The sequence below is a fragment of the Hydra vulgaris genome, chromosome 12 (genome assembly GCF_038396675.1).
Source record: "Hydra vulgaris chromosome 12, alternate assembly HydraT2T_AEP".
NCBI lineage: Eukaryota > Metazoa > Cnidaria > Hydrozoa > Anthoathecata > Hydridae > Hydra > Hydra vulgaris.
Window position 1 is genome coordinate 14,290,001 of NC_088931.1, and position 13,589 is coordinate 14,303,589.

The 13,589-nt window shown below is 27.9% G+C and overlaps 1 protein-coding gene across 5 annotated transcripts in view; it reads right to left on the reverse strand.

The window, feature by feature from the left end:
• Positions 1-13,589, reverse strand: part of LOC100207539 (solute carrier family 2, facilitated glucose transporter member 3) — a 43,413-nt gene that overhangs the window by 6,136 nt on the left and 23,688 nt on the right. For 4 of the 5 annotated variants that reach the window (XR_010642198.1, XR_010642197.1, XM_065812275.1 and 1 more), the window contains exons 6-10: positions 13,455-13,510; positions 12,518-12,649; positions 12,064-12,174; positions 11,839-11,943; positions 11,452-11,527 (exon numbers count right to left, since the gene is read on the reverse strand). Coding sequence is in view for 3 of the 5 variants with exons in the window: in XM_065812275.1 (XP_065668347.1) it covers positions 11,452-11,527; positions 11,839-11,943; positions 12,064-12,174; positions 12,518-12,649; positions 13,455-13,510 (480 nt within the window). In the remaining 2 variants the exon portion in view is untranslated. Of the gene's footprint in view, positions 1-5,736; positions 5,853-11,451; positions 11,528-11,838; positions 11,944-12,063; positions 12,175-12,517; positions 12,650-13,454; positions 13,511-13,589 lie in introns of those variants that run through there. The other variant, XM_065812276.1, reaches the window with a different exon arrangement.

The following is a 13,589-nucleotide window of genomic DNA, read 5'->3' on the forward strand; positions in this document are numbered from 1 at the left end:
TTTGATTGACATTGAAAAATCCTAAAGAGTAGAGTAAACTGGGGTAAGAGTAAACAAAACAAAAAAGTGAATGGTTTAGCAACTTTGTTTCTTTTATTGAAAGCTAAAACAAAAAATCTTTAAAAATGTGAGGCTCTGTATTGTAGAGAATTTTGTGCTCTATCTAAAGGTGTAAAAATTGTTTAAAAAAATTTATTTTAGCCTTAGCAAACTTTAAAATTCTTACCCGAGTAAAAAAAATGTTGTTTTTTTTTCGAAAAAAAATCAACTTCAAAACTCATAAAACTAAAAAATACGATGTGATATTTGAAAGATACAATATTTTAAAGACATACAATGCGATATTTGAAAGTGCATTCAGTAAAAGCAAGGTTTAATTAAAACCAAAATGTCTTAGGTTTTGAATACAGCTTTGTCCATATAGTGCGGCATTGGTAAGAAAAGAGGTGAGAGTTTTCTCATTAAATGCTTTTGCTCGTTGCAAAAGCATTTAATGAGAAAACACAACCTGAAATCATAAAACGCTTAACTTGTTTATGATTCCAGGCAAATAAAAAATGATGAAAAAGATCACATAAATTGAATATTTTGGATGAAAAGGTTGCATCAATTAAAAAAATATAGTTGAAAGTAGAATATTTTTAAAGCCTTGTTTTGCAGGTTAGATTAATTAAAAAATTTGAGTTGCATAGTATATATTAAGTAGAACTTCATAATTGACATAATGCTAACATCTCATTTAATATACACAGTTTTACTGCTTAGCCTTAAATATCAAGATGTTTCAAAGAAAACGTCTGAAGTTTAGGTGTTTAAAAATTGAGATTAGAAAAATTAAAAATAAAAACTGAAATTATAAAAAATTAAAAATTGAGTTTATTTGAAATTGATCAACTTTCCTGGTATTATATTTTATATTTATGTTGTTTTTAATAACAGGAGAAAAAAACTTTAAACATAAAAAATGAGACTTTTTTTCAAGCTTTATAAATTATAAAAAAATAAAATAAAATATAAGTTTAAAATAAAAAGAAGAAAACAAAAAGTTGTTTTGTTCAAACAAGAAAAAACCTTTTCTCTAATGAATTTTTTAATTATTGATTCCAAATATTTGTTTGAGTTTAATATTTTTAGCGTCATAATTATTATTGTAAACCTTTTAAATCTAAAGTTTTCAATAAGAAAATTCTCTATAACAGCAAAGTTTTATATCTTTTTATGTACATAATTTTTGAACCATAATTAATTATTGTTGTATAGGGCTGACATATTGTCTGACAGCAAAATGATTAGAAAATTATGATATAAATGTAATTTATACTAAATATATGTATGTGTATATATGTATGTTTGTATGTATATATATACATATATATATATATATATATATATATATATATATATATATATATATATATATATATATATATATATATATATATATATATTTAACATCTTCGCTTCCAACAAGGCTGCGAGCAACCACTAATTAAAAATGGAAGTTACTGGAAGAGAAAAGATGAAGATGAGATAATGATTGACAAACACCTTAAAGGATTGCAAATTATATGAATCAGAAAAGCAAGATGAAGGAAGCGAATTCCAAAGAACCGATGTTCGAGGAAAAAAACTAAACAAATAAGAGTTTTTGGAGCATTTAGAAACAGTCACAGAAAAAAGGATGGGACTTATATGAATGACAAGTAACACAAGAATGAATTTTAGTAGATGGCACAAGAGACGCTAGTTCTTTAGAGCAGTGCCCATTATAGTACCTGTAGAAAAAGGAAAGAGAAGCAACATTAATAGGATGTGATAATGGTTTGGAGGTTGGCTGCAAGAGCAGGTCCAACTATGTTTACAATGCGTTTTTTTCTCCTTATCTAAAAGAGAAAGGCATCATTAGAAGATCTGCCTCAGATATGGCAACAGTATTCCATACAAAGCCGGATTTGAGATTAATAGAGATAGAGAATAGATTCCAGAGTAAGGAAGTGTCGAGCTCGATAAAGAAATGCAACCTTAACATATGCCAATTTTGCAATCGATTTGATATATAGTTTCCAGAAAGATCAGAAGTAAGAGTTAATCCTAGAAAACGAAGGGTAGATGACTCATCGGGTACATTACCATTCAAAAATATAGGAAGATCTAAATTATTGTGATAACGATTGGCTGAAAAAAATTGAGTTTTATCTGAATTAAAGTTCACCAGCCACTGTGAGCCCCATGCTGTAACAGAAGTGAGTTCCTTTTCAAGCTCAAATACCCCCTACAACCAATCAGAGAGTGTTACCAGATACACTGTAAGAAGAAAGCTTATGGAGAAGACCAGTATGCCAAGCTTTATCAAAATTTTAGAAATGTCAAGAGTGATGGCCTTAACCACTCCAACTTTATCTAATCCACAATAAAACCTATCGGTTATTACTGTTAGCAAATCAACAGTAGAACGAGAAGATCAAAATCCATATTGATGATCAGAAAGTAAGTTATTAGATTCAAGATAAGAGATAAAGAGTTTCTTAATTAAAGATTCAAAAACCTTGCTTATGATAGAAAGAAGACTAATGGAAGGGTAGTTAGACGAATCAGATCCCTCTCCAGAATTTTTGAAAATAGGGATAACAGATGCCGCTTTCCAGCATGCTGGAAAACAAGACTCTGATAAGCACTTGTTGAATAGTTTTGAAAATATAAACGACAGCTCCAGAGAACACTTTTGCAAGACTATAACAGGTATGTTGTCCGGGCCACAAGCTGTAGAAGAGTCTAAGCAGGAAATCACTTTAGATACAGCAGCTGGAGTGATACAAATGTTAAGCAACGGATCAACCTGTTTGACAGCTATATCAGGTAGAACGCAACTAGTGAAATCAAGAGATGATATTGATGAAAAGTTCTTAGCAAACAATTCAGCTTTGTCTTTAGGTGAGGTAACAGAGTTTGAACCATACAAGAGAGGTGGAATTACAGATTTAATTATTATTGATACTATTAAAAATTCTCCAGAAGTCACAAGAGCCTAATTTTTGTGATGAAATACAAGATTTCATGATCTGAAATTAGTTACTTTGAAGACCAGGAATATTAGTGAATGATAGGTTTAGAGAACTAGGTGATGACAATGATTTTTTGTGTTTTAAGGTTTTTGGTACTTTAGTCATTATTAATTTGTTAAAGAACTTGACTCAAAGCAAAGATAGTACTCAGTACACTGTTTAATAGCCCAAGCAATTGCCTCATTACTATTAATAAACCCTAAGCCGTAACAAAGGGCTTCAAATGTGGATTTGGCAATGCACACCAAAAGTGCAAACAAGGACACCATCCATGCGCAACATGGCACTCTAAGTACTCTGATATTTTTTAGCTGTTGATGGAATCAGCCTCTCTGAGAGCTACCACAGAGTTCAGGAAACCTGCCTACCAGCCGGCCTCAGAACCATAAAACTGAGCTTTAGAGCTGTACCCTCATTAGGAGATACTAAAATGAGTTGCCTAGTCATAAAAACAGAGAAACAAGCGTAACCCATGCATTGAGGTTTGCTTGTTTCTCCCATAAACTGTTGTTTTAAATTGATTGTTGATAAACTACACTTTTTCAAGATGTAATTGAGAACTTGAAAGTTGTAATTAAGAAAAGTAAGATGTAGTTGAGAAATACAACATGTAATTTAGAAGCCGCAATATGTAATTAAAAAACACAACATGTAATTAAATTACAATATGTTGAAAAACAAAAGTTGTAGTTAAGAAACCGTAATATGTAAATGAGAATACATTATTTGTAATTGCGAATTTAATGTAAGCTTAAAGGTCATTATAAAAGATCTTCTTGGACATGCATTTTAATAAGTTAATAATATCAAATTTAGCATTTGCATGCACCAGCAATACAGTAATACAGTAATGGAATTGAAAGATCATTGTGTTATTTGTCAATACACTATGAATTGAAAGTCTGTTTTTAAATTGAATTCGTGCAAGCATTTACTTCACCAAATTTGTTTACAACCACTTCTGGAACAACCAGAACCAACTTATCCAATTTGTAGATATGAAATATTTGTAGAATATTTGTCCAATTTGTGGACATGAAATATCCAATTTGTGGACATAAAATAAATACAATTGAACAAGTTGAAAGAAAACATTGTTTTATCTTCATCAAATGATAGAAGAGTGTGCTGAAGAGAATGTGCTGTGCGAAACAAAGATTGGGTGACTCTGGCACAAACTTTAGGTATCAAAAATAAGACAGCATACAATTGGCTCCGCAGCGGAAATTTAAATTTTATTGGAAGAGGTGGTTTTAAACCAAAAAAGTTAACCAATGATCAAATCATGATCACACCAACATGGATTGAAAGTGACTGTCAGTTGACATTGTTGGCCATTAAAACAAGGATATTAAGACAATTTAATATTAGGGTCAGCACAACAACAGTTGCCAATTACATCAAAGGCAGACTATTTTCATTTAAAAAAGTGCACAAGGAGCTTACTACAATGAATAGTAATGAAAACAAACAAAAAAGAGCTGAATGTTACGAACATTAATTAACACATCACAAATAGTCATCAGATAGTTTGGTTGGATGAAACAAATTTTAATCTTTTTTGTAGAAAAACACAAGGATGTGCCAATCAGGGGAAAAGAGCAATAATGAAAATACCTTCTTGAAAAGGTACAAACATACATTTGATTGCAGCTATATCAACAACAAATGTCGTCATGATGGAAACTCCCAGAGGATCATTTAAAGCAGATTCTTGTAACGAGTGAATTTTGGCTTTGTTTAACCGGTGGGTTACATCCGGGAATCGTTTAGATGATTTGGTTGTCGTAACAGACAATTCTCTATGTCACACTCATTTGGAAAGGGTGTTTGAAAATTCAAAGGGTTAGTTGTTACTGTTAGGACCCTTCAGTCCAATGTTAAACCCAGTGGAAGCTATCTGGTCCAAAATAAAAAAAAAAATTTAATTCGCATTCCAACTGTATTCCGTGCTGGGATTATGGAACAACGAATGCATACTTAGAAAGAATGCATACTTAGAAAGAATTGTTACTGCGGCAAAAAATACAATAATGGAAGGTGATTGTACACACGCTGTACAACATACGACTACATATTACACAACAATTTTAAATATGGAAGATGTCCAAGTTGGTGCTTAACTGAATATTGCAATGATTTTTAATGACGTTGTTTAAATATAAATTTTAAATTTTTATGTAAATTATTTGTGTTTTATTTATTATTCAACTGATATCTCAATTAAATTTTTCACAAACAAAAATAAAAGAAAGTTTTAATTGACACCCAATAGGATTTTTCCAGTTACCGCCTAAACTTTAAATGCCTTTTTTATGAATTTTTATATTTTATTGATATTATATTATTATTCCCAGCCTTAAATTACAAAGTATACTAGGACTACAAAATTCAAAATACAAAGAACTTTGTATTCTTTATACTTTTCTCAATTACAACTTTTATCTTCTCAATTACATCTTACGATTTCATATTTACAACTTTCAGATTCTAAATTACACCTTACGTTTCTCAACTACAACTTTCATCTTCTAAATTACATCTTACATTTCTTAATTACATCTTTTATGTTCTAAATTACATCTTACATTTCTTAATTATAACTTTCAAGTTCTTAATTACATCTTGAAAAAGTGTAGACAGGAGAAAACTTAACAACTTAAAAATATACTTTTTCTTTATATTAATTGATTGCCTGCCCAAACCAAAACCTTTAGTCGATGTATGTAAACTCCCTGCATGTTTTTCCTATTTAAGTCAGTCGATGTATGTAAACTCCAGTGAGGTTATCTATAAGTAAATTAGGGTTAAGGTTAGGAGTTATTAGGGTAACTCATCAATAAAATAAAAATTGAAAAATATATATGAAAAACAGAATAAACAAACAAAAAAAAAATAATAAAACATTAATAAGTAAAAACTTCATAGTCATAATTGAAGAGTGTTTTTCTAAAAGAGAGCTAAACCCATTTTTTGAAAATTGAAATTTTTCAGAGACAACAGAGTTTTTCAACATTCAGATTCTAGGTTGAAAAAGCCACACATCTTTTGTCAACAGTTTCCTTGCTCTATAACTCTATTCTCTTTTTCTAGTAACTCAAAACTTAATAGTGGTTGCAGTCTTGCTGGGAGTAAACCAGAATATTAAAAAAAAATCTAACTATGATAAAATGAATAAAAAAATTGCTCATATTTTTTTACAATTACAAAGTTACATTTATTAAAAATGTACTTCGTTGAATAATTAGTTTTTTTTACATTACTAAAAATAATGATAATAGCTCCTTTTAAAAAAATGCTCTTTAATATATACCATTTTTTTTAAAAATATATAAATGTATAGGAAGACCACACGGGTCTGTCCACTTTTTAAAAAATTCAAGTTTTAGATATTTTATGATATTTTTATGTTATAAGGTTCTATGGTCATTACAAAAAATGGGCAACTTTGAAACAACAACTGTTGTCAACTGTTTACTGGGTAAAGAGCACAGTTGTCCAAGTTATTTATATCTAAACCAATGATAATAAAGTCACATGACTAACTTTTATTCTTAAAAAAAAATATGTTACATGAAATAAACAACATTACATTGCCCTAAACAATGTGTGATAAATCGACCCTCAGGTTGTACTTTATCCTTAACTTAAAAATAAATGATACTTATTAGAAAAAATATTTTCTAATAAATATCATATAGATATTTATAAGAAAATTAAAAATGAAACAATTTAAAAATCCAAGGGTGCATTTTTAGACTGGGGGTTAAAAACCCTATTAAAAATATTGATAATAGGAGGGATGAGGGACCTTGGCCCCCAACTTGCCAGATTTTTATTATAAAATATAAATCTAACATAAATTAAACAAATATATTTAAATTTTTGTTTACACCCCCTCCCACCACCTTCCCCAGAAAAAAATATACAATGCCATCCTTGCAAGATACGATGTTGTTGGAGTCTTATTTATACCAAATGATGACTTGATACCATAAAGCCCAAAATAAAAAAAAGGGGGTCTTACTTTTTATCAATTTTACCAGTAGGGAGTAAAAATATGAAGTACTTAAGGTTTTTACAAAATGTTGGATCAAACCTTATTTAAATAATTTTTGGCATGAAATGCTTTAAAATTTAAATTTATTGATTGGTTTAATAAATTTTCTATATCATAAAAATTTATATTATATTACTCATGACATTGTTATAATCTTAGCAAATAAAAAATGAATATAAAAATTGTTGTGTTTGTTGGGGGGAAAAAAACTAAAAAGAGTCTTATAGCAGTCCAAGATACTATTGAAAAACTGGTACAGACGTATATATACTCTGGATACATGAAAGAAATCGCAGCCTATCCTTCTTCAATATATGGAAATTACAAAAGTAATTTGTAAATGCTTGCAAAAAGAAAGAAACCACTGACCAGGTGGACACAGAAGATAGAAAAGGTTAGATTTAATTTAATTGCATCTGTTAAAATATAATTTTAAAGTATCTGCTAAAATATAAAGATAATAATAACAAAATATAAAAAATGTCAATTCTGTCATGAAAAGATCAAATGTTAATTCTGAATAATTATTATTTAGGTTGATTGGGTTTCCAAGAAGCTCAAGTCTGACATTATTACAATTGAAATTGATGAGAGCTTATATATATTTTCTCTTCAGAAAACATATTTAAGATCTGCTCTAAATGTATGTCAATAATAGGTAATATATACATAAGATTTTTGAATATTACATGATATTGGTACAGTCCAATTATCATCAACAATATATATTTAGGTAGTGGCTAAGAGCACAAATGCTGCAAGTCAACTGCCGTAAAAAACCTTACATCATTGGCAGTAGAACAAGGTATGCACAGTGCAGAGCAGGAGCTTCTTCAATAATCAAGGAAATAATGAATATAGAACAAGCAAATTCAGGTGATCTTTTTTATTTAGCCACTTGCAGAAAACCTCTGATAATAAGAGTTGGTCGCCCTGAAAACAAAGGAGACAGAGATAAAACCAAGCAAATCTCTTTTGAAACATTCAAAAAACTGATTTCTACTCTTAACAAGACTACAGAAAAGAGAGTTGATCAGTCAAAAGTGACTGATCAAAAGTTACTGTCAGATCTTGAATTAACTGTAAAAAATTATTACAGTGTTCAGTTCATGAATTTGAAGTTGGGGATAAATAGGTTGATAGAAAAATTTTTGTAAAAGTTTTTTCAGATTTTGTTATGAGCATTATAAGTTAGAGAGCGTTGAATCCTTATAATACCATTGTACGAGTTTCAATTGATGGAGGTGGAGGTTCATTGAAAATAATTGTTAACATCTTTGATGCAGATGAAATTGAAGTTAACAGTAATAATATAAAAAACAGAAGTGTATAAAAATGTTATACGAAGAAGGCTTATTCATTAAGTCTAACTTCTGGATCTTAATGAAGATCCAGAAGTTAGACTGATAAACAAAATTCCTCCATCATCATTACATATTTATAGGTTTTATTAATGTTCTTGGCAACCTAGTTTTTACTCAGCCAAACTTTAATCAGTGGCTGTCTGGAAAATGCATTCTCAGACATGGCTATCATGGAAGAGAGTTTGATGGAGTAAAGTGTAACAAGATATTGAATAATCTTTAAGATCTAGAGGTGGCATTCCTAAATGATTGTTGACAGCTAATACCTTTTACTACATGTTTCAAAGATTTAAAGTGTGTTGTGGATGACTGCTTCTGTTATATCTTTGTCCGATGTCAAGCATTCTATTGCTAGATTAAAAGACTCATTTAATTACCTAATAGAATTTTCAAAAGACTATAATTACACCTTATGCATAACATGGAAGGTCCACATCATGTTAGCCCATATTGTTCCTTTTTGTGAAGAAAACCAATGTGGTCTAGCCAGATTTGCAAAACAAACTGGAGAAACAATTCACTCCAAGTTTAAACCAACTTGGGCAAGATACAAAAGATATGTAAGTCACAAAGACCATGGAGAGATCTTGCATAAGCCAATTTCAGACTTCTCATCAAGACGAAGATAGTATTTAGAAGAAAATATCAACTAACTTAAAAATGCTATGTAGTAACTTAATCAAATAAAGGTCTGTCAAAGCATTTAGCTTTATAGAACTTTCTATAAAATTTATCTTCTGGCTGCAAACCACCAAGAGGCCGGATTTGGGTTTGCAAATATCAATATTTGAAAAAAGCATTAAAAGATAAGATATTAAATAAAGATAAAAAACATACAAATTTAGCATAAAGATGTTAGGTTGAGTGTCAAGGCCCCTTGGCCCTCCTATTATCAATATTTTCAATAGGGGTTTGAACCCCCTCTGTCTAAAAATGAACCCCTGGATTTTTAAAATGTTTAATTTTTAACTTCGTAATAAATATCTATATGATAGCACTTTTTTTTAAGTTGGATAAAGTACAAACTGAGGGTCAATTTATGACACAGAGTAAAAATACGTGACAGGAATACCATGTAAATCTGTTAGCCTAAAGTCATTCTAAAGTGTGTGTAAAGGTAATTCTGTGTTAGTCTAAAGTATGTGTTATAAAGTAAGCCGGTGTTAAGTATTATAAATTTATAAACTATAATGCATTATAAAGTAAGTCTGTGTTAGTCTACAGTCTATATATACATATATACATACACACAAATATATATATACATATACATATACATATACATATATATACATATACATATACATATACATATATATATATATATATATATATATATATATATATATATATATATATATATATATATATATATATATATATATATATATATATATAGATCTTTATATATAATAAGACACGCTTTTTATTGATAGTTTATTTTTTATAATGACAAAAATAATGTCTTAGTTAGATTATTGTTTATTAGATTTTTTATTTTACCATGTTTCTAGCAGAAACTCCAGACAATTGGAGAAATGCTTTCCAGACCTCTCACAATAAACTAGAACCATTCAATATTATATATAAACATGATACAAGAAAAGTTTCTGAAAATTGCAGAGTTATTAAACCCAAACTTCTTGGTTGTTTGTCCATTTAATACATGTTCACTTAGAGAAATTAAAATATTAAAAACTAGTTGTAAAATATTAAAAAATTTAATTAGGTATGTTTATTATTTAACTATTTAGGAAAACATATAAATTTGTGTGTTACTTATGTCTAGATCTAGGTCTATAAGCTAAAACAAAAATAAATAAGTGCCTGATAAACTAAAACAAGCATACATAGCTGTTGCCTCTTTATTGTTTAAAATTCAAAAACTTATTGAAGCTAAACAATTTCAAAGTGAACAAAATAAGATATTATTTGATCAATTGTTAACTATATAAATTATAGCAAAAAATCTATTTGATATTTATTTGAAAAGAAAAAAAAAGCATTTACTTTTATTGACGCTTTGTTCAGGGGTGTTTGTCTGGTTTAAACAAACTTTATACAAAGTGATGGATTACAGATAATGTGGTAGATAAATTAAGTTGGGGAAGAGATAAGGTTGCAGCGATAATTTTTATAAAATTTAAAAAAACTTTCTCATTTCTTGTTTATTTTTTCATTTTTTTGTATTTAGCAAAAAAACTGCATTTATATGTTGCATTAGGATCAAAATGTCATAAAAAAATACTTTTATATAAATACATTACCAATAAACAGATATCTGATGTCTCCGAACACTAAATTTTATTTTTCTCAAAATGAAAAAAAAGTGACATGTGTGGTTTTACCTGTGTGGTCTACATATATAAATATATAAACTGAAATAACTATGACAACACATTAAAATCAATATGAAATTAATTCATAAGTTAAAAAAAAGTAAAAGTAATCTTTTAAAATCAAATCGAAAAACTTGATTAATTGATGAAACCCTGATAACACCAAAAAGATAATGCCATTTTTCCATTTGCAAAGTTCTACATAATGAATGCAGCATTATAAACAAACTGATAACATCATACTGAAGTAGGTAGCTGTGGGAGCTTCAGTACATACATCAACAATAGGTAGTAAATGTGAGTGCAACTACATAAACAGCAATCATTTTTTAAATATTCTTTTTTTTTTCTTTTTCTGAAAATATTAGCGCAGATTTTATGAATTAAAGCACACAAAACATATTCAAGGAATGCGTCCTTACATACATAATATCAGTTGTGTGTAATTGTTATTGTTGCTAATATTTTAAATACAAATTTAAAAAAAAATTCTTTGTAGAAATTTTTTGTTTAATCAATTGTCTGAATTAGATTGATTTGACATGATTTAAAAGTTTTACATTATCTTTGTAACAATTTTTTTAAAGATATATATTGAAATTATTAAAAAATAAAATTTATCAGACCTGGGCCAACTTGAAAAGCTGTAACACTTGCTAATGTTGAAACCACTGCTAATACTTTTGCCCACGAAGCACTTTTCTAAAAAAAAATTGATGAATCAAAATTGATATTATGTCCATTAGATTACATAGACTAAGAGTTTGACTAAGTATTTAAAAAGCTACATACATTTACTAAGGGTTTGTGTTAAACAATTATCTACCTTTAAATAATAAAAATTGTTTCGTTTTTTAATTATTATACATTACCCAGATAGCATACACACACACACACACACACACACACACACACACACACACACACACACACACACACAAAAGCATGCATATACACACATGCATATATATGTGTGTGTAAAGATTTCTTTGTTGTAATAAAATAACTCATACCTCAACAAAAACTAGTGATACAGTAACTATTGAGTAACATACAACCATTCCCCCTAAGCCAATTAGCATCAACTTTCTTCTACCAGAAACCTCTACCAAAACAACCTTAATTTAATTTAAAATTAAAATTAAATTATTCATTTTATAATTATAGTTTATACTCTTTTAAGTTCTGGAACTTTTGTAACAAAATAGATCACTTAATAAACTACACTTAAAACTTACTGTTATTCCAGTCATTATAACACTCAATGCACCAACACCGCAAGTTGCAGCAGGGCCATTTTTCTCATCCATGCCAAGTTTAATAAACAATGAAGTGGAATATGATAAAATCTTTGAAAAAAAATTTAATTAATTTTCAAACTATTCTGATTATATTTTTCTACTTTAGAATTTCATTAATATGCAAAAGAAATTCAATATATTACAACTTTGTAAATTATAAAAATATCAATTCTACTAATACTTGATAAAAGTAACAGATGGAATTTTATTTGATTTTAATTTAAATTTTACATCAGAAGGCCAAATTAGTTATCCCAAATTTTTTTTCTTCTTCTTATTTTTCAAAAAAATAAGAAGTTAAAACAACAGAGTTAACAAATATTGATATCAATCATTTCTTTCTCACCTAAATTTCAAATAAAAAATGAACATTGAATAATTAAAAACTTACACCACCAATGCCTGAGAGCTGTTGTGAAAGTTGCATTACAATACTGATAATCAATGGTTTACGATAGTTTCGATTCGTCAATAACTCCAAAACAGTAGTATGCTTCACAGATGCATCCCGTTCAACATCAAGCTTAAAAAAACAACAACTAAATATCAATAAAAGTTTATTAAATAAATAACAATAGTTTATTATTTTAAGTTTATTAAATAAAAAACAAATAAAATAGCATAAAAACAATAAATTATTAATAATAAACACAGTTTATTTTTCTTTTAAAAAGATGTTACTTTAATTTCAAGCAATTATTTTAGTTTTTAATAACCTTATGTTCCAAAAAGAAACAGATAAATAATGCAATTACTTTTTTTCTTAACATTGCGTTTACATGATTTTTAGCAATAATTTAAATATACTTTTTATTTATACTTTTTTTCAATGTAATCTGCTTTAGCATACAAGCTATTTTGAGTCTTTCTAATAACATTTTACATTTGGCTAGTATTAAAAAACAGTGTTTTTGATAATTTTTACTGTTTTAAATTTTGAGACAAAATATTTTTATTTTGTTTCAAAATTTAATTTTTATTAATAATTCTAATATATAAAATAATTTAATTTTTAACAATATTTACTAAAATTTATATATATGCATGCATGCATGTATGTATGTATGTATGTATGTATGTATGTATGTATACATGTAGGTATATTTGTATGTATACATACATACAACTGTATTCACTTCTCCAAGAAGGGGTCAATACAACCAAGGAGGTATTTTTTTATTTTTCAAAACTATTTTTGTAACCTCTAAATTAATAGACTTGAAAGGTAAAGAACAGCAATATATATGTAAAACAATAACTAAGAATAATAACTAAAAATAACTATAACTTTGAATTTGTATTAATTTTAATTAACTTTTATGTAATACCTTTATTGCTTCAACTTCATCATCAACATTTTCATAACCACGAAGAAGTCTTAAATCTTTAACAAAAAACAAAATATAAAAAAAATACTAACAACATAAAAAAATATTAACAATGTAAAAGAAATTTAAATCCAA